General features: G+C 41.9%; 1 protein-coding gene across 4 annotated transcripts in view; it reads left to right on the top strand.

Annotated features, from left to right (window-relative positions):
- LOC117489107 (golgin subfamily A member 7-like) overlaps positions 1 to 24,540 on the top strand; it is a 28,900-nt gene extending 4,360 nt beyond the window's left edge. The window contains exons 3-7 of one of the 4 annotated variants that reach the window (XR_004556580.1): positions 4,190 to 4,342; positions 8,938 to 9,039; positions 10,016 to 10,068; positions 21,677 to 23,259; positions 23,374 to 24,540. Coding sequence is in view for 3 of the 4 variants with exons in the window: in XM_034138349.1 (XP_033994240.1) it covers positions 4,190 to 4,342; positions 8,938 to 9,039; positions 10,016 to 10,057 (297 nt within the window). In the remaining variant the exon portion in view is untranslated. Of the gene's footprint in view, positions 1 to 4,189; positions 4,343 to 8,937; positions 9,040 to 10,015; positions 10,069 to 11,623; positions 11,653 to 21,676 lie in introns of those variants that run through there. The other 3 variants (XM_034138349.1, XM_034138350.1, XM_034138351.1) reach the window with 3 other exon arrangements.
- The last annotated feature ends 802 nt before the right edge of the window (positions 24,541 to 25,342 follow it).

Genomic DNA, 25,342 nt, shown 5'->3' with positions numbered 1-25,342 from the left:
CAAGTCAAATTTTAGTAACACTTTTTGTTGTGTGAAACGCTCAATGAACTACATCTCCCGTCTCGCACCACACACCAAGACGGCCGTCACGTTGGCACATTTCACTCCTTTCTTTCAGAATGAGGCGGAAAGTATTAAAAGAGGTGAAAATCACTCCAAGTCTGGGCATGTTGAGAGCTGTGCATACACACAAGGGGAGTTAGTCGGTTCCTAAGAGCCAGCATGCGGGACCGGGACTCTGGGATTTGTAGTCTTTCTAGTTGCATATTTTTCATAGTCTTATATTTCAACAGTTTTACGACAAACTGTGACTTTTTTGACATGGAAATGATTTTTTAAGATTGACAAACATCATATGTGTAATTCATGGCACAATTCAAACGGGATCGAAAGATACGTTTTCTCTCCCCATTGACTTCAATACATCATTCTTCCGAAATAAAGTCCCATGGTGGTCCCCGGAAAGGGAGGGACTTCACCACTCTATATCACATTTATAACGTCTGTTATAGAGAACCGCCAAAACATTATTAGGTCATCATGCTATTACATGGAGACAAACCACCCACTGAAATTAAAACTATATATAAAACAATATACATATTTTTAAATGTTGTTGTAAAACCAATCTATAATTGAACATTTTGCATTAAATGAGAAAATGTTTTCACATAATTTGATTAAATTAATTTATTCACAAATGGTCTCGAATCCTACCAAGGACCGAATGGAGACACACTCAGTTTCTTAAGCTTGAGAATAGAAACACTAAAAAGAAAGTATTACTTCCACACACCTCACACTTACCAAATACCCTAAAACTGATCTAACCCTGAATACTAAATAATACCAAGACTATAATGAACTCTAAATATTGGTTTAAAATAGGTTAGATATAAAACCAATGGTACAATACATTACATGTTACTTGTTAGAGGCTTGTATCCAAAGCGACTAACATACTCAATACTGTGGACAATCCCCACAGGAGCACTTTGGGGTGAAGTGTCTCAGGGACACAACGACATGCTGACTGCAGTGGGGTTTGAACCTGTGTACATCTGATCCCCAGACCAAGGGTCTATCCACTGCGCCACAAGCCGCCTCAATAAAAGTACAAATGAAATGCATTTCAGCGTAGCTTGTTTAGAAGTCCCCAGACATTTAACGTGTTAAGCTTTGATATATTTGGTTAATATCAGGCCATTTTAAAGAGAGATGCAGCCAAATACATTTTTTAAGTTATTGTCATATTAAGTGATTTTAAGACAACTAGCTTTTCCTCACCTGAATTCAGTCTTGTACACTAATCTATAATTCATAATGCTAATAAATCTGCGTCAATGGAAAGACTCTCAGAAGTAGAGCTGTGGTTTGAATCGCAGCCTCTGAATGGGAGATTTAGACGGAGATCAAAGGCTCTCGATGACGGTAATCAAACACGCCTAAAAACCACTGATGTGTTGGAGCTCGCTGCTGCATTCCTCGGGCAAAAGAGAGCAGAACATTGGAGGGTGGAGGACTCTTTAAAGGTCTCCTATCATGCACAATGCACTTTCTGATGTCTTCTCTACATCACCATGTGTCCCCGGTGTGTCCCCGGTGTGTCCCCGGTGTGTCAGGAGACTCACAAAGTGATGTCTTCTCTACATCACCATGTGTCCCCGGTGTGTCCCCCGTGTGTCCCCCGTGTGTCCCCCGTGTGTCCCCCGTGTGTCCCCGGTGTGTCAGGAGACTCACAAAGTGATGTCTTCTCTACATCACCATGTGTCCCCGGTGTGTCCCCGGTGTGTCCCCGGTGTGTCAGGAGACTCACAAAGTGTCAGGAAATAAACCCCTCTCTCTTTTCCTCCGTACCCACATCTCTAAAAACGGGGGAACAACGGAGCTGATCCAGATTTGCTGCGTCATGACCACATTACTAAAATGTGGGCGGGCTTTACACCCACGGGCCAATCAGAAACGTTGCTGTCAGAAACAATGAGACGTGTTCTGGAAGTAATATGGTCTGTGTTTACATTAGCATGCTAACACTCAGAGCTAACCTGTACTGGAGAGAGCATGTGTGAAGAAGCAGGAAATCAAAAGGAAGTCACCTTGTGGTAAACCTGAGAGAGAGAAAGAGTTTGAGCTCCATACTGTTTCAGAGAGAATCCTTCATGTGGTTTGGAACATGATATGGAGTTTCATCACGGCAGCATTTAGCTGAGTTTCTGCTGGGAGAGTTCTCCTGATGAGCTCTCTCTCGGCTCTCGATAGTATAATAGGAGACCTTTAATTCACCCTCAGTGTCAGAGAAATCACAGGTGCTGGTCCAGGATGGATTTAAAGATATATATTTTAAATGGTGTGTTGTCCTATTCACACAAGCTAATGGGTAGTTGTTATATTTGAAGTCCCAGGTCCTCTTATCGGTCATCTAGATGTTTACCTTGAGCTGTCAGATGCTAACGGTAGCCTCCAACTCTATTATCCGCCTGCTATGATCTGTAGCTGCTAGCTCGACCTTGAGCATAGTTTTACCTGTGTTCCTAGACCAACTCTTGCAATGGTCCGATCTACTGTTTTAGTCATTTTTGGATAAAGCGGAGACTGGATACAAAGAGTCAATTCTCCCAAAACATTTCAGCTTTCAGGGAGTGTATCATAGTTGGCAAAATGTCAACATCAGGTGTGTTAGCTTCTACCAGCTGTTGAATAGCATTAGCCGGTTCAGGCAAAGGTGAGGATTTGATGCGTCAGGAAGACATTTTGGGGTGTTTGGTTTTTGTAAAAAACCATGTAAAAAATTCTAAGTATGTGTCCTTTGTTCACTAACAAAAAAATTACAGTACGGTCACATGACTTCACGTCACCACCGCTAAGCTAAAGGCGGCTAATGTTGGGCTATAAAGGAACTACAGCACGGTCACATGACTTCACGTCACCACCGCTAAGCTAAAGGAGGCTAATGTTGGGCTATAAAGGAACTACAGCACGGTCACATGACTTCACGTCACCACCGCTAAGCTAAAGGAGGCTAATGTTGGGCTATAAAGGAACTACAGCACGGTCACATGACTTCACGTCACCACCGCTAAGCTAACGGCGGCTAATGTTGGGCTATAAAGGAACTACAGCACGGTCACATGACTTCACGTCACCACCGCTAAGCTAACGGCGGCTAATGTTGGGCTATAAAGGAACTACAGCACGGTCACATGACTTCACGTCACCACCACTAAGCTAAAGGCGGCTAATGTTGGGCTATAAAGGAACTACAGCACGGTCACATGACTTCACGTCACCACCGCTAAGCTAAAGGTGGCTAATGTTGGGCTATAAAGGAACTACAGCACGGTCACATGACTTCACGTCACCACCGCTAAGCTAAAGGCGGCTAATGTTGGGCTATAAAGGAACTACAGCACGGTCACATGACTTCACGTCACCACCGCTAAGCTAAAGGTGGCTAATGTTGGGCTATAAAGAATCGTCCTTGTTCAGGGTGTTCTTCTGGAAAACATCCAGTCATTGGATAATAAACCGGATGAACTCAGAAGCAGGATCAGGACATTAAGAACTGTAATGGTATGGCCTTCATGGATCTCGCCGACGCCATAACCTCCCAAGGATTCTCCGTTTTTTTGCCAATACCGAAATGTTACCTTGCGTCTGTTTCTATCAGACTACTGTCGACAGCCCCAGTCCAACAGCCTCAGAGTCCAGCAGCTCTCCACCCTCCATCATTCTTCAAACCCCCTTCATTTGAAGAAATTCTTGAGAAAAACACGGTTTTGATTTCCAGCCAGTCTTGGTTACAGTTTGTATCCCAGAAGCTGTCTTCAGGTCAGAGATACGTCTTTATTTTATTCAAGGTGCGCCATTGGAGAAGGAGAATCCATCTAGATTCCTTCCAGGATTTTCACCGTACGTCAGTTATTAAGTGAAAACATTTATTTGGCAAGGCCATCCTAATAATTTCCAATGTGGGAAGGTGGCCCAGAAATCCCTTGATGAATGTAGACTCCAAGAAAATAGAGCCGCTTATTTATCTGGAGATGGAAAGAGAAAACTATCTGGTGCTAGCAGGATGAATTACCAGTCGAATATCCCAACAAAGCTCTCGCACTTATAGCCAAATATGCACTTGGCAATACCTTTTGTATTATCATTTTTAACCTTTTTGATGTTTCTTGATGTATTTCAGATTGACAAACAGCAGTTCGAGGAGACGATGCAGACGCTGAATAACTTGTACGCCGAAGCGGAGAAGTTGGGAAGCCAGTCGTATATTGAAGGCTGTCTGGCCTGCCTCACTGCGTACACCGTCTTCCTGTGTATGGAGACGCACTACGAGAAGGTGAGACACATTTCAACTACAAATATGCATACATTAAGGATTAATAGAGCCAAAGAAAAGTTTATGATACTTACACTTTTAGTTCAGCAAGATAATCTCCACATATTAACACCACTTTATGATTTCTGAAGTAAAAAGCTAATGTTGGGCTATAAAGGAACTACAGCACGGTCACATGACTTCACGTCACCACCGCTAAGCTAAAGGAGGCTAATGTTGGGCTATAAAGGAACTACAGCACGGTCACATGACTTCACGTCACCACCGCTAAGCTAAAGGTGGCTAATGTTGGGCTATAAAGAAACTACAGCATGGTCACATGACTTCACGTCACCACCGCTAAGCTAAAGGAGGCTAATGTTGGGCTATAAAGGAACTACAGCACGGTCACATGACTTCACGTCACCACCGCTAAGCTAAAGGAGGCTAATGTTGGGCTATAAAGAAACTACAGCACGGTCACATGACTTCACGTCACCACCGCTAAGCTAAAGGTGGCTAATGTTGGGCTATAAAGGAACTACAGCACGGTCACATGACTTCACGTCACCACCGCTAAGCTAAAGGAGGCTAATGTTGGGCTATAAAGGAACTACAGCACGGTCACATGACTTCACGTCACCACCGCTAAGCTAAAGGTGGCTAATGTTGGGCTATAAAGGAACTACAGCACGGTCACATGACTTCACGTCACCACCGCTAAGCTAAAGGAGGCTAATGTTGGGCTATAAAGGAACTACAGCACGGTCACATGACTTCACGTCACCACTGCTAAGCTAAAGGCGGCTAATGTTGGGCTATAAAGGAACTACAGCACGGTCACATTACTTCACCTCACCACCGCTAAGCTAAAGGTGGCTAATGTTGGGCTATAAAGGAACTACAGCACGGTCACATTACTTCACCTCACCACCGCTAAGCTAAAGGTGGCTAATGTTGGGCTATAAAGGAACTACAGCACGGTCACATGACTTCACGTCACCACCGCTAAGCTAAAGGTGGCTAATGTTGGGCATGAGGTTTAGTTATCTCACTTTTACAGTTTTAGCATAGACTGTTCCATTTATGCTAAAAGTTTGCATTGGATGTCTAAAATGTATTCATAGTGTTTGTTGATGTTGAGACAATACTTAACAATTGAGAAGTTTAAAGAACTTCTTGGCTTCCTGGCTTTTGTTAAAGTTTTTGTAGATATTTGTAAATGGTACCAAACTTGTATCATATGGGCATTACTACCATTTAAAAATTATATTTAGTCCTAATAATGTGTAGAAATGTACCTTTTTTACAAACCCTGAGTCCTGCTTTGACCGCTGCATGTAGACGTATAAGTGACACATTGACATGTAGATGTTTAAAGCAGGTTAACACTTCAGGAAGTTGTGCTCCTGCTGTGAAACGCTTTAGCCTGGCTGTAAATCCATATTTACGACCTCTGAAAGCCAGCAAATAAATATGATTTGTGTACATCTCAAATCTCTTTTGGCCCAGTTTAAGTACAATGTTGGATTTACTATGCCAATGGTCTTTTCCTCTTACATTTAAATATTTTCTTTTTTAAATGAACTGGGATAAAAAGCATTTGGCTGGGTTTGGGTTTTATGAGCACTCATAAAGTCGTGGATTTTAAATTGACTGGTCGTTACCAAAGAAAAAAGGGGGTCTGTTGCTCAGCTCAAGAATGTGGTGGGTTGGATCCTATGGTTACTCATTGAGCCAGACAGTTTGGGAGTTTGCTAGTTTTATTCTAGGTCTCAACATAACCTTCGACAGAATAAACAGGTCATTACTAAATACTGTAAATGGTCTTTGTGGAGTTGAAATGATCTGTTTATGACTAAGATAGTTATGATGTGAATGTCCTCACTATTTGGTCTTCAAATCCAGATATTTGACACACTAACGTCTGAACTGATGCTCGATCAAATGTGGAGATATCTCTGAAGATAATACAATTAATCCAGAGGGGGAAATGGATGTGTGTAGTACATTTTATGGCAATCCATTTAAGGCATTTCACTCGAAATCACGAATGTCATCATAGTGCACAACCAAAGACTGGAGGCGTTTATAAGCAGTCGATGTAGTCACCGTGATTTCTCCATTGGGTTGTAAAAACGCGGTTTCGAAGCCTCGATTTCGGCATTTTAGTCGTCGCCAGTTTAATCTTTTTGGAAGAGATATGTGAGGATGCAGCTTAGTACAACCGGGGGCTTCAAGAGGCCAAATGTGTACAATCAATTCAAAAAGGCTAACTGTGAAACTGTGTTAAAGTTGTAACACACCGTTGTAGCTTTTTCATCTATTTTATACTCATAGACTTCTAAGCAATCAGACTGCTGAACATTAGAGAAACTTAAATCTTGATTTCACTTTCAGACCCAGAGGTTGGCCCCAAGTTGCTATATAGGAATGTTTGTGAAGAAAATGTCAATAATCCATCTTGAGATTTCTAGTCTTCGAGTCTATATCAAAGTGACTAAGATGGATGATTTAAAATCTAGAGAGATGGTTACAAGGAAATAAAGTAAGTTAACCAAGATAAAGCAATTCTCAAACACTACCAACATTATCTTTTACTGCTTCTGTGCTGCTAGGATTTACCTCATGAAATGCTACATTGCATCCATAAACATATCAATAACTTGGATGCACTGTGTGTCTTATTCACCCTAAACTCTCTGGGATGTATTAAATCAAATCAAATCAAGGTTTATTTATAAAGCACATTTTAAAAGCGATTTTTGGTCGGGCCAAAGTGCTGTACATGTAATAACTACAATCACATAAAATCACATTTCTATAATCACAATAAAAGACAATAAATAAAACACAGGGTTAAAGTCAGGAGTCGTGCTCCGCTCTGACTAGAAGGCCAGAGAGAAGAAGTGTGTTTTAAGAGTAGATTTAAAAACCCCTAGGGTCTGGGCCGACCTCACATGGAGGGGCAGAGTGTTCCAGAGCCTAGGGCCAGCTGCTGCGAAGGCTCGGTGCCCTCTGGTTTTGAGCCTGGTCTTGGGCACTACCAGCAGCAGCTGGTCAGCAGACCTTAAAGCTCTGGCTGGGGTGTAGCGCTGGAGGAGTTCAGCTATATAGGCCGGAGCCGGCCATGTATGGCCAATCTAGAGCAGAACATTTCATGTAAATCATTGATAGGTCTTGCGTCTTGTGCGAACAGTTAGAGATTGAGATTCTTCTTTTAGAAGACAGCTGAGAACATTTCAACAGTTACAATGAAATATACTTGCAGTTACAGGGACTAGTAAACATTTGCAATGAGGGAACAGTACACATTGAAACCCTCCCCTTCTCATTGTCCATGTTTCTTCTGATGTGCATCTTATACAACGTTCATGAACTTTATACAAAAACAGAAGGGATGTTTCAGAGTAGTGTTCATTTCGTTGACTAAGACGAGACGATGACGAGACGGCGCCGACGTCAGTAAACAATAACTGTAACGATATCAACATGCAATATCGTTGACGAAGAAAGACGAAAATGTAGTTTACTAAATAAAAACGTTGCCAAAATCTCTCGTTGACGAAAAAGGAGGAGACGAAATATTATCAAAGATAACGTTACATCTTGCATTGCTTTATCAGAAGGGAAGCAATGTGGCCGTAACACAGCTGGTAAGAACACCACACACCAGGTACTCTCTGCAAAGCTGCTTTCTTAATCATTCAACCTGTGTTCTTCATCAAATAAAGACAAGATATAATCTTATTGTGAAATAAGTTTGACTAAAAGGACAAATTATTGGTTTTCTAGACTAGTTTGACTGAAATGTTCAATATAATCTGATGACTAAAAAAGACTCAAATGTCAACAGTTTTCAAAATAGTTAGTTTTCTTTGAGACTAAAATGCTCAGACTTTTAGTCGACTAAAACTTGACTAAATAAAAACAGGATGAAGGTGACTACATATGACTAAAACTAACAAGGACATTTGACACAGGACTAAGACTAACGGTATGTCCACACGGTTCCGTCGCGTGCTTCAACGGAGACGCTTCCCATTCACTTTAAATGGGATGACGTCAAGCTTTACCGAACTGCATTGTGGTTCCGTCACGTCGCTTTGCCTCCGTTGTGCTCGCTTCGAAAAGTTCAACTTCTCAAGTGTCGACGGAAGCGCCAGCCAATCAAATCGTATGCCAGTACAAGCGCTAGCCAATCGAACCATGTGCTTGTGTGTCCAGAGCGGGAGATTAATGTGATTGGTTGTTGGTCGCGCGCCAGACACGCCCACCGGAAAGCTTCAACGCGACGGAACCGTGTGGACGTACCGTAAGACTAAATTGAAAAATAGCTGCCAAAACTAACACTATTTCAGAGGCATACTGACATCGTGAGGGACAATCCTGCAGGTGTAATAACAGTTAAACAAACACGAAATTACAATATTTTGGTAATTAGACCAAGCAACCTTTTTCTTTAGGTGATAGAACTGGTTATCAGCTCAACAGTAGTTTGTTAATTCTATGAAATGTGGCCGTGAGATTGAGATTCTTGATACATTGACACCAGTTTTTCGATTTATGAGAAATGTTCCTGAAACTGTGATTTTTCGTTCCTTTTTTTTTTTAAGGTTTTGAAGAAGATTGCAAAGTACATTCAGGAGCAGAACGACAAGGTCTACGCCCCGCGAGGCCTCCTGCTCACCGACCCCATCGAGAGAGGCCTGAGAGTCGTATCCTAAACTTTAACCAGGAAACTCTGTTGGTCGTCTTCCATCAAATGCATAAGAAATGTCCCCTTTAAACACACGTTCAAAAGCATTGACTTCCAGACGTTTTCTGAGTCTATAGGACACAGGTTATTAACATTAATTAGTTAAATGTTATGAATGAAGCCTTTTTTCTTGTTAGGGATATTTGGAGGTGGTCCATGACTTTGTTTTATCGGGTTAATTGGTCTTTTGTCTAAAAAAAAGCTTAAGAAAACAATGCCCTAAATAAATTATTTCCAGCTACTTACAGTATCTGACTCTCAGATGGATTAAAAAACACAGCCACAATGCTTTTAAATGGTCTGCATTTAAACAGCCCTAACATAAAAAAAACCTTCTCATTATGCAAGAATGAGTGTGTGCGGGAAAGAGGGATGATGCATCGAGCGTTTTGGGCGACTTTCACTTGTTAAACACAGGCTTTAAGTAGCTTTACCAATGACCTAATACATGTAGTGATTTATAGTTTACAGGAAGTGTGTGTGTGTGTGTGTGTGTGTGTGTGTGTGTGTGTGTGTGTGTGTGTGTGTGTGTGTGTGTGTGTGTGTGTGTGTGTGTGTGTGTGTGTTGTGTGTGTGTGTGTGTGTGTGTGTGTGTGTGTGTGTGTGTGTGTGTGTGTGTGTGTGTGTGTGTGTGTGTGTGTGTGTGTGTGTGTGTGTGTGTGTGTGTGTGTGTGTGTGTGTGTGTGTGTGTGTGTGTGTGTGTGTGTGTGTGTGTGTGTGTGTGTGTGTGTGTGTGTGTGTGTGTGTGTGTGTGTGTGTGTGTGTGTGTGTGTGTGTGTGTGTGTGTGTGTGTGTGTGTGTGTGTGTGTGTGTGTGTGTGTGTGTGTGTGTGTGTGTGTGTGTGTGTGTGTTCCATGGACCTTATTGCTTTAAATGGTTGGAAAATGAAGCCGAACTTTCTTCAAAAAGCTTTTCTTTGACTGCATCCGGTAAAGATTGAGGTGACCATCTTTGAAGACAGAAGCCTGACCAGATAAAAGCTTCCACGGTGAGTCTTAAAGCTCATATTTATCTGTATATACCATGACTTTCTTCTTTCCTAATGGGACATATTTGACACAAGGCCAAATACAAATACATGTTTCTGTTAGGGAGTAATTGGTCCTCCTTCACCCTCTGACACAGCTGCCCTAACCCTTGAGCAGCCGCTATCTCCCTTAAGGAGGGTCTGCCCTAGCAAGTCGTTGTTGTTACCAGTTTGTGACCGGGCTACTCTCGGTCAGAGATAGTTATTGTTGTGGGACACCTGGAACATTTCATGGAATGTTGATTTATTACACTCTGAACTACAGAAGGGTTCTTCAGAATTGATTGTGGCATCTCAACCGTGTGGTCAGACCCCCGGGACATGTCTTGTGAATTCTCCGGGGCCGAAGCTCCAGATAAACCGTCAGTGTTTGCCATCAAAGCTCCAGCTCTCCATCGTGTCTCTCTTTGAGTCCTGACGCTTCAGAAGTTTCCCCCACATTTTCCAATTATGAAGCAGGCATATTTCCCTTGGGTTTTGAGAAGGAGTGCAGAGAAAAGGGGGTCTTTTTTAGAAAGAGCTTTAATGAGAGGGCTCACTGCATACTTAATGTGTGTGTGTACAGAAGATTTAACGCCTCCTCCGCATTCAAAGAGAACCCCCACATCAAAGTGTGAAGCCTCTTCCTCTGTGAGTCATGCTAGTGACTGTTTCATGGAGCATTTAAAGGATTACTCTGCTTGCTTTATGACGTTGAACTGCGGTGTTTGGTCACAGTCTGCTCATGAAGACCTCATGAGAAAGTGATGAAGACTCCTGTCAGCAACATGTCTTTAAGTCATCAAACAATTACCACATGTTTCTTTAAAATGGCACATTTTCTCGTTTGCTTCGCCAAGCTTTACCACAATTATTTCAAATTGCGCTTTTTAATTTTCATTAATTTTTCATTTGTCAGACCGTTTATAGATTTTCACCGTAATCTGTATTTTTGTTCTTACTCTCTAATGCTGGTTTATTTCTATTTTGAGATGTTTCTGTTTTAGAATTGTTTATTTCTACTCTTTTAATTTGCTATTATGTGTATTAATAAAGTACTTCTTATTAGGGCTGTGCAATTAATCGTATTTTAATCTCGATTACGATTTTGGCTTGCAGCGATTACGAAAGCAACGTAATCGAAATAAAACGATTATTATTTTTATTAAAAAAAAAAAATAATTACATTTTTTTTTTTTTTGGTTTTTCAGTTGAATTATACTTAAAGTTCAGGGTAATCAACTGTTAAAAACATACTGTTCACATTTTTGTTTCAATAAATGGATGTTTTCAAAGTAAATGGATAATTGTTTTGTAATAATCGTGATATCAATTATTGACCAAAATAATCGTGATTAGGATTTTTGCCATAATCGCACAGCCCTACTTCTTATCTTATCTTATCCTACAGTGAGATGCTCGTAGTTTCTCCATCAAGATAACACAAACAGCAGCAGATATTTTATAATGCGACTGCGAGATATGAAAGCAGCAGAGAACTGGTATTTAAAATGCCTTCTTCCACAATTATCAATAGATGAAGCTGAAGAACCCTCAACAATACAACTCCAGATCCCATGAGATCAGTTTGCCTACGACTGAGATTTGAACTTACATTTGGGTGGAGGTTTTCATCCGTTACCGCCCTGATAGACCTCAGGAGTTTAATTCAATGTTCATTTTTGTTCTGGTCTTTGGACCGAGTTGGTCCATCATCACGTTTCTTTCAAATGGCCCATTTCCTCGTTTACTTCGCCAAGCTTTACCACAATTATTTCATTTTTCTCATGAGATGCTAGTCGTTTCTCCATAGAGATTAAGATGATATAGGCCCAATCCCAAACCACGCCCTACACCCTAACCCCTACACACTACCCCTCCGTAACGGAGTGAACTCCGTGGAGTGACACTCGCAGCTCAACGAGGCTCCCTCCTGTCAGATGGAGGGAGTAAATACAGCAGCAAGCTTTGGGACAAACTCCCCTCTCTCCGGCAGAAACAGGAAATGCCGTAACTGTATGTAACAACGGTTTCAAATCAGCATCTCTTTGACAAAACATTAAATTAATAACTAAAATAAAACTCCAAACATCTTTCATTGTGTTACTTTTCTGTAAAGCTCTGTTAGTTGTAAACCTGATGTTTATAAGCTTCTTAGTTTTTGCAACAGTCTGTAAATATACACAACTTTATAATAAAATGCACACATTGACCTTTTTCTAGACTAAACACAGGTAGATCCTCAGTTAAAACATATGAGGTTATCATGAGGTTGTTAACATGGCAGTTTATCAGTGGATGTTTGCTGGGACTGTTTGTAAACAGTCTCACATCTGCACAAACAAGTCTGTTCGATTTAACTGTATACAGTTTGACAAGACAAGAGCGACAAGAAAACAGCGGAGAAGTAACGGGGCAGAAACCCTCCTTTTTACGCAGCGGTCCAGACATAGACATCAAACGGCGACACATATTCAGTGTGCAGTTCCTTTGGCATTAGGGCAGGGATATCTAGATCCTTCCCAAGGTTTGACATAATGAGTTGTGCTACTTTTAAAGCAAGCAACGATGTTTTCAAATCTGTAATCAAAAGGCTCCTCAAAAACGCTATCGAAGCAGTTCCTGCCGTTGCTACGTAGTTCAAACAGTAACAACGGACTATTTTTCTTAGCGGATGCATGTCAATTTAAATCAATACATACAACTATTTTTTAAATCAATAAAATCATTTTCTAAATCCGTAAAAGCAATTCAATTAATATTGGGAGTCATCGTTACTTTGTTGAGAATGTGGCCATGTAATACAATTTTTTTGGACCTTTTAAGATTTGTATTTGAGTACCCCTGGTGTAGGGTGTAGGGCGTGGTCCCCTGGTGTAGGGTGTAGGGCGTGGTCCCCTGGTGTAGGGTGTAGGGCGTGGTCCCCTGGTGCAGGGTGTAGGGCGTGGTCCCCTGGTGTAGGGTGTAGGGCGTGGTCCCCTGGTGTAGGGTGTAGGGCGTGGTCCCCTGGTGTAGGGTGTAGGGCAGGGGTGGGCAATTATTTTTTACAAGGGGCCACTTCAGAAACTTGAGCTGTGTTGGGGGGCCGAATCAAAAATAAGTTGAACTTAATTCTGCTCAATATACCAATACTGAAAAGGTGTTTTACAGTATGTTAAAGATAAGAAATGAATCAGCTTTATACAAAAAGAAATGAGTGCTTTTGATTTTTGTTTTTCAGTTCATTTGACTTGTTCAGTGAGAAAAATCCAGTCTGTCTTGGGCTTGAACAAGTGCACGGAAATCTGGTTCAATGTCTGAGGTGGATATGCGAAGGACAGCTGAGAGGTGATCATCAGTGATAGAGGATCTGTATCTGGATTTGTTGAACTTCATCACTGAGAATGTCTGTTCACATATGTAGGTAGATCCAAAGAGGACCATCATCTTCTGAGCACGTCTCCTGATGTGTGGAAAGTTCTCCTCTTTCAGGGAAGAGTAAAACTCAGGCAGTGAGACTGACCTAAAGTGCTCTGACAGAAGTGTGTCAGACTGCAGGTCAATGAGTTCAAGCTGAACATTACTGGGTGCACCATCCACATGGCATGTAAATGGGGAAAAGATCATGTTCATTTCATTCTCAACTGTTTTGAAGTCTTTAAATCGCCTTGAAAACTCACCATGCAGTGCTTCTAACATGGATGAGTACCTCTGGAGGTGATCAGCTGATGGTGTGGCTTCCTTCAGTGTTGGCAAGTGCGTGAGAATGTTGTCCTCCATTTGGCTTGAGAGAAGCTGCAGCTTTCTCATGAAAGCCTTCACTGCACTGTACATGTCATGCACAAAAAGGCCCTTGCCTTGCAGTTTGACATTTAGTTCACTCATTAGTGCAGTCACATCTACAGCAAAACCAAGGTCTGCCATCCAGTCTGCATCTGAAAGCTGTGGGATGTCGTTTCCTTTCTTCACACAGAAGTCTTGAATCTCTTCTCTCACGTCCCATACTCTTTTCAGCACTTTGCCCAGGCTGAGCCACCTGACAGCTGCATGGTAGGGTATGTCACGATGTTCAGTCTCACTTTCCTCCAAAAGTGCAACAAACTGTCTGTGATTCAATGCTCTTGCCCTGATGAAGTTAACTATTTTAGTTACAACATCAACAACATGGTTAATTTTTAACACTGACTTACACAACACTTCCTGATGTATAATACAATGCAAAAATACCTATTTCTGCTCAGGGTTAATTTCTGTCACTTTATCCTGCATTCTCTTCAATAGTCCAACATTTTTCCCTGTCAGATTTGGACAACCATCCGTTGTCACGCCTGCCAGCTTGTCCCATTTCAGTCCCAACTTTTCCACACATGCATTTACCTCCGTGAACAAATCACTCCCTGTTGTTGTCCCTTTCATTGACTGCATGGCTGCCAGCTCCTCCGTGATTTTGAAGTCTGTAGTTATCCCACGTAGGAAGATGAGTAGCTGGGCAGTGTCACGTACATCGCAGCTCTCATCCAAAGCCAAGGAAAAAAAGTCAAAGTTGACCGCTCTGTTCTGCAGCTGAAGCTCCAGATTTCCCGCGATGTCCTCAATTCTCCTCGTAACAGTGCGTCGGGAGAGCGGCACTTTCTCAAATGCCTCCTTTTTCTCCGGGCATATTAGTGTCCAACAAACACTCCTTAATGAACTCTCCGTCCGAAAACGGTTTACTTTTAAGACATAACTCGTCTTGACAGCTGCATCTCTGGATGTGGAATGTTTTGTGAAAATGTGTTGTTGGCTTTGCAGCTTAGCTAGCAAAGCATCCGACCCCTTTGCCCACTCTTCCTCAGACAGGTTCTTGTATTTATCTGCGTGTTTGGTAGCATAGTGGCGACTCAAATTGTACTCCTTGAACACAGCGACCTGCGCACCACAAACTAAACACACAGCTTTACCTTTCACTTCTGTAAATAAATACTTAGCGGTCCATGTCTTGTTGAAAACGCGGCATTCAGTATCGATCTTTCTTTTTTTGCCCTTAGCGGACATTTCGAGGACTAGCCGGCCAGCATCACTCGTAGCTGTTACGGCATGCGCGTTTACGTAAATAAATAAAAAAAACAGCAGCTTCCTTTTCAAAATAAAAGCAACACAGTTAGAAAAGTATTTACGCCATGCAAGCAATACAGCTGTGTTGCTTTTATTTTGAAAAGGTTGCTGTTTTTTTTCATTATGTTATAATTTACCTCACACGGGCCGGCCAAGGCCGGCCAACGGGCCGGATGTGGCCCGCGGGCCGTAAAATGCCCACCCCTGGTGTAGGGCGTGGTCCCCTGGTGTAGGGTGTAGGGCGTGGTCCCCTGGTGCAGGGTGTAGGGCGTGGTCCCCTGGTGCAGGGTGTAGGGCGTGGTCCCCTGGTGTAGGGTGTAGGGCGTGGTCCCCTGGTGTAGGGTGTAGGGCGTGGTCCCCTGGTGTAGGGTGTAGGGCGTGGTCCCCTGGTGCAGGGTGTAGGGCGTGGTCCCCTGGTGCAGGGTGTAGGGCGTGGTCCCCTGGTGTAGGGTGTAGGGCGTGGTCCCCTGGTGTAGGGTGTGGTCCCCTGGTGTAGGGTGTAGGGCGTGGTCCGCTGGTGTAGGGTGTAGGGCGTAGGTTGTAGGGCGTGGTCCCCTGGTGTAGGGTGTAGGGCGTGGTCCCCTGGTGTAGGGTGTAGGATGTAGGGCGTGGTCCCCTGGTGTAGGGCGTAGGGCGTGGTCCCCTGGTGTAGGGTGTAGGTTGTAGGGCGTGGTCCCCTGGTGTAGGGTGTAGGGCGTGGTCCCCTGGTGTAGGGTGTAGGATGTAGGGCGTGGTCCCCTGGTGTAGGGTGTAGGGCGTGGTCCACTGGTGTAGGGCGTAGGGCGTGGTCCCCTGGTGTAGGGTGTAGGGCGTGGTCCCCTGGTGTAGGGTGTAGGGCGTGGTTTGGGATTGGGCCTAAGAGAGGTATCTTGCATACAAATGTGCAAAGATATTCGGAGGGTTGTGCAGAACTGGCAATTTTGAGGGGGTTTAACTTCTGGGTTAATTGTAGTCTTTTGAGGAAAATCTTATAGGCATTCTGAGGTTACATCTGTGGACGTCACTGTTTGTTGCCACGAGATAGAAACTGTACGTTGTCTCTGCTCTGTTTGAACAGAAACTTGTTCTCCTCATCGTTCCAGTTCGTCAACCGTTAGCCGAGTTAGCTTTCCTCTTTACTGAAGAGCGTTAATCAGAGGCTTATTCACTCACTTGTTCGCTAAAATAATGTCTGGGTTTAGCTTTAGAGGAGAATCTGTAACGCTGATAGTGGACCGTGAACATGAATTATGCTACTTACTTAGTCTTTCCAACAGCGACACGAAAGATAGACTCAAAGCTAATGTAAAACTGTTAAACTTAAAGTGGACCTATCATGCTATATGTGAATAATATAGTGTAGGACCATACCTATATAAGGCATATTTATACTTTTTTCTTTTCAAAATACCAAACAGATCATGCATTTTAGCCATGCCTCATTTTGCTCAATTTGACAATTTCTAACTCTGTTTTAGCAAGGGCAGATTCAGTGAGAACAGCACCACCTACTGGCCTGGCATATGTACTACAGCGTCTCCAGCGCTTTCGAACGGCAATGGCCGTGGCTGTCTCCTCCTGATTGGTGGAGTTGGCCCAATAGCCGTAGCGCCACCGTCCTGACGTCAGGACAGTGTTCAAATCTGGATCAGTTTTTATCAGATCCGTTGCAGCCCCTTTTTTAGAGATTTGGGTATGGAGGAAAATAGAGAGGGTTGTGTTTTCTGACACTTGGTGAGTTCCCTGGAACACTGGGGACACATATTCATGTATAAAAGACGTACAAAAGTGCATTTTGCATGATAGGTCCCCTTTAAGATACATGTTTTCTGAGCTTTGGGTACAGGTTTGTACGTTGTCTCTGCTCTGTTTAATAATAATAATAATAATGATAATAATGAACAGAAACTTGTTCTCTTCATCGTCCCAGTTCGTCAAGCGTTAGCACAGTTAGCTTTCCTGCTTAATCAGAGGCTTATTCACACTGAAATAATGTATTGACTCTCTGGGTTTAGCTCTGGAGAAATAGCTCAAACGCTGATAGTGGACTGTCCACATTAATTATGCTACTCACATAGTCTTTCCAATACCAACACGAAAGATAAAGCTAATGTTAAATCAACTTTAAACTCATGTTTTCTGAGCTGCCTGCATGTTCTCCCAGTTCTGCTTCTTGTCTATCTCTCTGTGGATTATGCAAGAATTCAGCCAATAAATCAGTTTCCTCCAAGAATGTTAGATAACATCACGGACCGGCACAACATGTAAGGTATCCCTCGTTTACGTCAAAGGAGTGCAGAAGGTCAAACGGCTAAATCACCATCTGAAAAGGAAATATTTTGGACGATAGAGGAAACAGTTTTACTAGTTAGGAGCTAAGCTACACATGCAGGGCGTTGAATACATTAAAACAGTAGGATAATACGTCCAAGAATAGTCATTGTTGAGTTGTTATTGTGAAGAAAAGGCTGCCAATGAAGTACTTTTACTACACTGGAAATAACGTTTTTTAAGCCTTAGTTGAAGAGAAAACCTCCCAAATTGTTGATATTTTCAGGGAAAGGTTTTTCCAGCTATGAAAATGCTCTCTTCCTGATTCCCCCTGTTGTACATTTAGTTTCTTGGTCAACAGTTATCATTCCTCAGCAGTAATGTACCATCCCAGAGAGACAGTATGACCACAGATGGCTTTTATATCCCTCAGGTTATTGCCTCGAGATCTCATCCCATAAATGATATCAATCTCTGTCACAGTAAATCCCTTTCTTTCCTCGTGTGAACTGAAAAATGCATTTCCTCTGTGTCTTCCTGGGCCCCGATCATACTGGAAACTACTTGAGTACAGACTCTGCAGACTGCACTGTAGCGTGGAAGACAGCCTGTAAATATTTTACCTATAGGGACTGTTGTGTTTGGCAACATTTTGGATTGATGGATAAACCACGGCTGCCATTATCGTACAGAAGCAGACGGGGATTAATCTTCCCGTTTGAAATGCCTGCAGAGAGCCTCCATACACAAACATGTCCCGTTGAGGAATGTAAACCCAAGACGTTTATAAGGAGCTGTTGAGAGAAAAGTGCGTTGGAGCGCTGCCATGCTGGAAGACGGGATGAACCACAGAAAGCAGACCCTGCACACACAGTAAAACATCCATTCCTCCAGAGTTCGAGCCTCTTCATCCTCCAGTCTCCTGCACACTCAATATCTAACCTTCATTAACACGTGGCCATTCATGTCCAATATCGTCTTACAATGCAAGAGTCTTTGCCTTTTTCGTTTACACACAAACGGCATCTTAGGTCACTTAGAAATTGAGCTTTTGCTAAATGAGTGTTGACCCCTCTGATTCGAACATATTAAAACACATGCTATGCTGATATGAGGCACTACTTAACTACTAATCCACCAGCTTGTTGACTACACATCTAGAATTGGCTGCACATTGACAAAATACAACATAAAAAAGCACCTACATCTATTTGTTACTGACAAAACCAGCATAATATAATACTATATAATATAATGTTACTGTGAAAAGAGCTAAATAGTTTATATTGTGACACTTGAAGTAGATGTAGCTGATAATACTTCTGTACTTCTTAATTGGTTTCTCAAATGTAGGACTTTTATTCTTTTAAGACCATCGTTTTTCTACTTTTTCTTAAAGTGGACCTATCATGCTATATTATAATAATATAGTGTAGGACCATACCTATATAAGGCATATTTATACTTTTTTTTTTTCAAAATACCAAACAGATCATGCATTTTAGCCATGCCTCATTTTGCTCAATTTGACCATTTCTAGCTCTGTTTTAGCAAGGGCAGATTCAGTGAGAACAGCACCACCTACTGGCCTGGCATATGTACTACAGCGTCTCCAGCACTTTAGAACGGCAATGTCCGTGGCTGTCTCCTCCTGATTGGTGGAGTTGGCCCAATAGCCGTAGCGCCACCGTCCTGACGTCAGGACAGTGTTCAAATCTGGATCAGTTTTTATCAGATCTGTTGCAGCCCCTTTTTTAGAGATTTGGGTATGGAGGAAAATAGAGAGGGTTGTGTTTTCTGACACTTGGTGAGTTCCCTGGAACACCGGGGACACATATTCATGTAGAAAAGACGTACACAAGTGCATTTTGCATGATAGGTCCCCTTTAAGTATAGGATCTAAGTACTTCTTCCACCTTCTCTGTTGGTCAACATATGTTCACACCTTCTTCATAAATACCTGACTGAACAATACCGGCTTTTGGTTTCAACACCATAAACAAACGCTTGATGCCTCTTCCAACAAGCCGAGCTGAAGACGCAGTGTTTTGCAATGTGTGTGTGTGAGATAGAGATGGCTTAGTTTGAACTGTTGTGTAAGAGTGGTCTGCATGTGGAGAGCCAGCAGACAGATTATCTGATTTAGACCAAATCCTGAATATCTATCAGTGTCAGTCAAGGGCGGAGCAGTTTGTGTTCAGCACAAAGAAAAAATACGCCAAATAAAAAAGGTCCAAAAGCCTCGGCTAACATTTTCGCAATTATTTGAATACAGAATCTAATCCACATTTGTTTTTCTGCTTCTATAACTGAAACCCTGACTAATTCAGATGTACATTTAGGAACACAAGAGTTTGATTTGTCAGTCAAGGTGTTAGCATTCAAAGGATTTAGCGAGTAATTCATTCAGTATTGGCAATATAAATTAAGGTAAAAGTATTGCAGGGGGTTTTCTAGAAAGATATAGCCTAGTATGAGTTCTGTGTCTCTGATCTTATTTATAAGATATCTCAATTATCTGGAGAACATGACGCCCGTATACAAGATGTCTCGTGACGTAAACAACAACGTGACGTAAACAACAACGTGACGTCGGAGCTCCGTAAAAACCAAGCTGTCTCTGCCGTCTGACGCTCTGTTTGATACTCACATTTCTGGAGGAATTATACAGGAACAGAAATATTGTTTTCTGGCATCCCTTTAACATTTTTCAGGGAAATTCTGCATTTTGGTTTGAGGGCGCAGCGCTCCTGTTACCCGGTGCAGACTAAACCCTGATATAAGATACTTTTAAATGTAGGTTGAAGCACTGAATGGGGCTCAAGGTTCTGCTAAAGTGTTGAATTGAGAGAAATGAAGGTATATGTTGAAATGCTGTTTGATAAAAGCAGTTCATGTGGCAGTTGGAGGTTAAAGCTTTTGGTCTAGTTGGGACAGAAAACACTATGAAAATCAGTGTATATCAGTATGTAGTGTCTCTACTTTAAAGAGTCCTCTCCTGCTGATGTTCAGGTGTATATCAGTATGTAGTGTCTCTACTTTAAAGAGTCCTCTCCTGCTGATGTTCAGGTGTATATCAGTATATAGTGTCTCTACTTTAAAGAGTCCTCTCCTGCTCATGTTCAGGTGTATATCAGTATGTAGTGTCTCTACTTTAAAGAGTCCTCTCCTGCTGATGTTCAGGTGTATATCAGTATGTAGTGTCTCTACTTTAAAGAGTCCTCTCCTGCTGATGTTCAGGTGTATATCAGTATATAGTGTCTCTACTTTAAAGAGTCCTCTCCTGCTCATGTTCAGGTGTATATCAGTATGTAGTGTCTCTACTTTAAAGAGTCCTCTCCTGCTGATGTTCAGGTGTATATCAGTATGTAGTGTCTCTACTTTAAAGAGTCCTCTCCTGCTGATGTTCAGGTGTATATCAGTGTGTAGTGTCTCTACTTTAAAGAGTCCTCTCCTGCTGATGTTCAGGTGTATATCAGTATGTAGTGTCTCTACTTTAAAGAGTCCTCTCCTGCTGATGTTCAGGTGTATATCAGTATGTAGTGTCTCTACTTTAAAGAGTCCTCTCCTGCTGATGTTCAGGTGTATATCAGTATGTAGTGTCTCTACTTTAAAGAGTCCTCTCCTGCTGATGTTCAGGTGTATATCAGTATGTAGTGTCTCTACTTTAAAGAGTCCTCTCCTGCTGATGTTCAGGTGTATATCAGTATGTAGTGTCTCTACTTTAAAGAGTCCTCTCCTGCTGATGTTCAGGTGTATATCAGTATGTAGTGTCTCTACTTTAAAGAGTCCTCTCCTGCTGATGTTCAGGTGTATATCAGTATGTAGTGTCTCTACTTTAAAGAGTCCTCTCCTGCTGATGTTCAGGTGTATATCAGTATGTAGTGTCTCTACTTTAAAGAGTCCTCTCCTGCTGATGTTCAGGTGTACATCAGTATGTAGTGTCTCTACTTTAAAGAGTCCTCTCCTGCTGATGTTCAGGTGTATATCAGTATGTAGTGTCTCTACTTTAAAGAGTCCTCTCCTGCTGATGTTCAGGTGTACATCAGTATGTAGTGCCTCAGTGGAATCAGAAGACTGTCACTTTTTAGTTTTCGTGACAAAAGGTAGTTTGGGGACAGCCCTACTCTTTGAAAATACCTCATGACTCCATTACATGACAGGACGGCAGGTTGTGAACTGTGTGTGAATAAAGTTATTGTTATTGATTACACATTTTCTGTCTTATTTAAAGCTCACTCTTGTGTTCATCTTTGTGTTTCTGTAGATATCAAACAGTTCTTCAAGGTCCACATCAGTGCCCCCCCCCCCCAATGAGGACCCCCCCCCCCAAACGACCTAAAAAGCTGCGTCTCTACAATCGACCCGTTCCCATGTAATGTGCGTGAGAATCCTTTATGACCAAGATATCTATATTCCTGACTTCCTTTTACCTTTAAGGGTTACAGTCTGCAATCTGTTTGTAATTTAATGAGACAACTAGCACAATGTAATGAGTAATAATCCTTTAGTTTGGATTCAAAAGCAACATTTAGTATATTTATTTGTGGGACACTCCAAGCCAAAACGTCAGGGTAATTCATGTCTAACGAAGGAACTCATCCAAACCAATGCTGCACTTTATTATCTTATGAAAGCATTTAATCAAGAGGTTTGTTTGCTTTATTCCTTATTTCTTTCAAGGGTGTCTGGTTATTTATCTTTCTGCATGTTTACTTTATAATGTTTGACCTTATAGTTAAAACTGACAACCCTTAAGATCGTCAGCATAAACACATTCCAGTCAAACGTCCAACAAAAATGTGCATCTTGTAAATGTAAGAAAGCCAAAACATGTGGCCGCTCTGTGTTCAGTGTGTTATATATTATCAATGCTTCTTTGTTCTTTCTGTAAACTGTGCTATGCATAGTGTTTGGTGACTACTGTCTGATATATCCATATTTTATTGTGAGATTTGCCTTTGACCGAAGTATTAAAAGTGCTCTTGTTAGTTGACAGTGCCTGTAATGGTTTTGAATGTGTTGAAGTGAACAGGGATGGTCACACCAGGGTTCAAAATGTTTAAAATGTTGCATTTATTTTTGAATTATTCCAATGAAAATGCTGCTAATAGGTATTTGCTCAATGGGGGGGAAAGGTGAATCAGCTCAGATGTTTCACATTAAGTCCAACTTTGGTGAATTTGACTCTTAAATTAGCTTTTTTGAACCAAAAGGAAGCCATCTTGACAAGGCTTTAAAGAAATCAGGAGTTGGAGGGGTGGCTAAAAAGCTGTCGTAGCTAAATAGCTTCCGTAGATAATTAGCTGCTGTTTTGTACCTCAAAGTTTCATCTAAGCTGCTGTCTTTATTCAGACATTTAATGAGTTGAGCTAAACACAGAAGTTGTTGAAAAGCATATTCTAATCTTCACTTCAATCAACAATGTTAAGTCACCCAAAAACATTAAATAAGAAAATAAAATGTCTAAGAACGAATGCACTAAGCGAGCAATTCCCATTGGACCAGGGCCTTCTTTACATCAGTCGTCCAGTTTAAATAATGTTTGTAATGGACAGCAGTCAATCCTACAAGTATGTTCTTTGAATTAACCATGAATTTATTCTCCCGTTAGCTACTGAGCTAAGCTAACAACAGCCCGTTAGCAAGCGTGCTATTACTGAGCGCTTCATTCCCCCTCTTTAATAACTATTTATTTATTTTAAATGGTCTACACTGAGGATTAAAGCACAAGTGGGAGTAAACAGAACTTTAAAGGTAAAATCTGGGTTAGCACCAGAGTTAGCGGTTTGCTAGCGAGAGTTAGCGGTTTGCTAGCCAGAGTTAGCGGTTTGCTAGCCAGAGTTAGCGGTTTGCTAGCCAGAGTTAGAGGTTTGCTAGCCAGAGTTAGCAGCTAGCCAGAGTTAGCAGCTAGCCAGAGTTGAAGGTTTGCTAGCCAGATTTAGCAGCTAGCCAGAGTTAGAGGTTTGCTAGCCAGAGTTAGCAGCTAGCCAGAGTTGGAGGTTTGCTAGCCAGAGTTAGTTGTTTGCTAGCCAGAGTTAGAGGTTTGCTAGCCAGAGTTAGCAGCTAGCCAGAGTTAGAGGTTTGCTAGCCAGAGTTAGCAGCTAGCCAGAGTTAGAGGTTTGCTAGCCTGAGTTAGCAGCTAGCCAGAGTTAGAGGTTTGCTAGCCAGAGTTAGTTGTTTGCTAGCCAGAGTTAGCGGTTTGCTAGCCAGAGTTAGCAGTTTGCTAGCCAGAGTTAGTTGTTTGCTAGCCAGAGTTGGAGGTTTGCTAGCCAGAGTTAGCAGCTAGCCAGAGTTAGAGGTTTGCTAGCCAGATTTAGCAGTTTGCTAGCCAGCGTTAGCAGCTAGCCAGAGTTGGAGGTTTGCTAGCCAGAGTTGGAGGTTTGCCAGGCAGCATTAGCAGCTAGCCAGAGTTGGAGGTTTGCTAGCCAGAGTTGGAGGTTTGCTAGCCAGAGTTAGCAGTTTGCTAGCCAGAGTTGGAGGTTTGCTAGCCAGCATTAGCAGCTAGCCAGAGTTAGAGGTTTGCTAGCCAGAGTTGGAGGTTTGCTAGCCAGCATTAGCAGCTAGCCAGAGTTGGAGGTTTGCTAGCCATAAATAGCGGTTTGCTAGCCAGAGTTAGAGGTTTGCTAGCCCGAGTTAGCGGTTTGCTAGCCAGAGTTAGAGGTTTGCTAGCCAGAGTTAGCAGCTAGCTAGCTACAGCAGTTCCCTGGCTAGCCCTGTGAGACTGTATCCGAGCTTCTAGCACAAAATACTTTGCAGAAAAGCACAAATTAAATTCCCTGCACAACTTCCGGGTGTGACCAGACCTTACCTGTGAAGCTGAAATAATGATGTAATGTTAATAAAATCTTTACAAATGTTGGATAAACTGCTGTATGTAATGTTAGAGTATAAAATGACTACATGTACACGTACAGATTTCTGAATGCCATAGCACAAAAGATCAACCTTTTATCGTGATTTCTAAAGATGTAAATAAAATGTATGATTGTTGGTTTAGTTTATTTATCAGGAGTTCTGTTGACTGGACTTTTCTATGTTTCTTTTTTCAGTTGAAATCCATTGTTTTTGTTGATCTAAAAGGTGTTTGCTGACAAATAAAAAGTGTACAGATTTTAACACGGTGCTGGATCCTGGTTTTATGTGTTGCTTTTTTCACATCTTATGAATCAATCTTGCAAAAAGACTAGTGTTTTTTTTTTTTATTTACAGTCGAGAAGTTAGGATCCAAGAGCTGAACGGACTCCAGGGCTTCGGTTCAACTTGGTCTGCTTTCAAGGGCGATATTTAATAGTCGTAGGGATTTTCAAACATTGGTTTTATTCTCACAGGAGCGGAGAGACGTAGGATCTGAGAACACCACGACGCCTCAGTGGCTCGTCTGTTTTTCCCTGACCGCTGACTTTTGTAGAAAGGAAACCCTCACCAGGATCAGTAAATCATGCATTCTTCTGTGTGGGTTTTTAATAAACACAGAGATATGAAATACATTTTAACTTTAACCCAGAGATGGAAACCACATGCGTGTTTGTAGAAGGAACGAACATGTTAGCCTTTGTAGACCATTTACATGCACTATAACCTACATAAAGCACAATAGGACCCATTTAATAGTGTGACCTGGTGACTACATTACCCACAATGCAAAGCCACTGCTCACAGCATTATACAACTTTTTCCTATCAATAATAATGCCTAATTTACAACCAAGTAAAGCTGCAAATCTTCACATTAAATAAGTACTTATTATTCTTTTTTTTTTAAACGTATTTGTTATTTTATTTATCTTTTTCTGTACCGTACACAGCAATGCATGCTGGGATAGCGAATGAAAGGATCCCAAACATCCGTTAGTGAAACCACTTTCTTCTTCTGCAGAGATAAAAGTGTAGTGTTTGTTTTGAGCCACAAGGGGGCAGTGCTGCTGCGTTAA

Source organism: Trematomus bernacchii, unplaced genomic scaffold (assembly GCF_902827165.1).
Source record: "Trematomus bernacchii unplaced genomic scaffold, fTreBer1.1, whole genome shotgun sequence".
NCBI classification, from domain to species: Eukaryota; Metazoa; Chordata; class Actinopteri; order Perciformes; family Nototheniidae; genus Trematomus; species Trematomus bernacchii.
The sequence above is the reverse complement of the archived record's forward strand: the minus strand, read 5'-3'. Positions and strand labels throughout refer to the sequence as shown.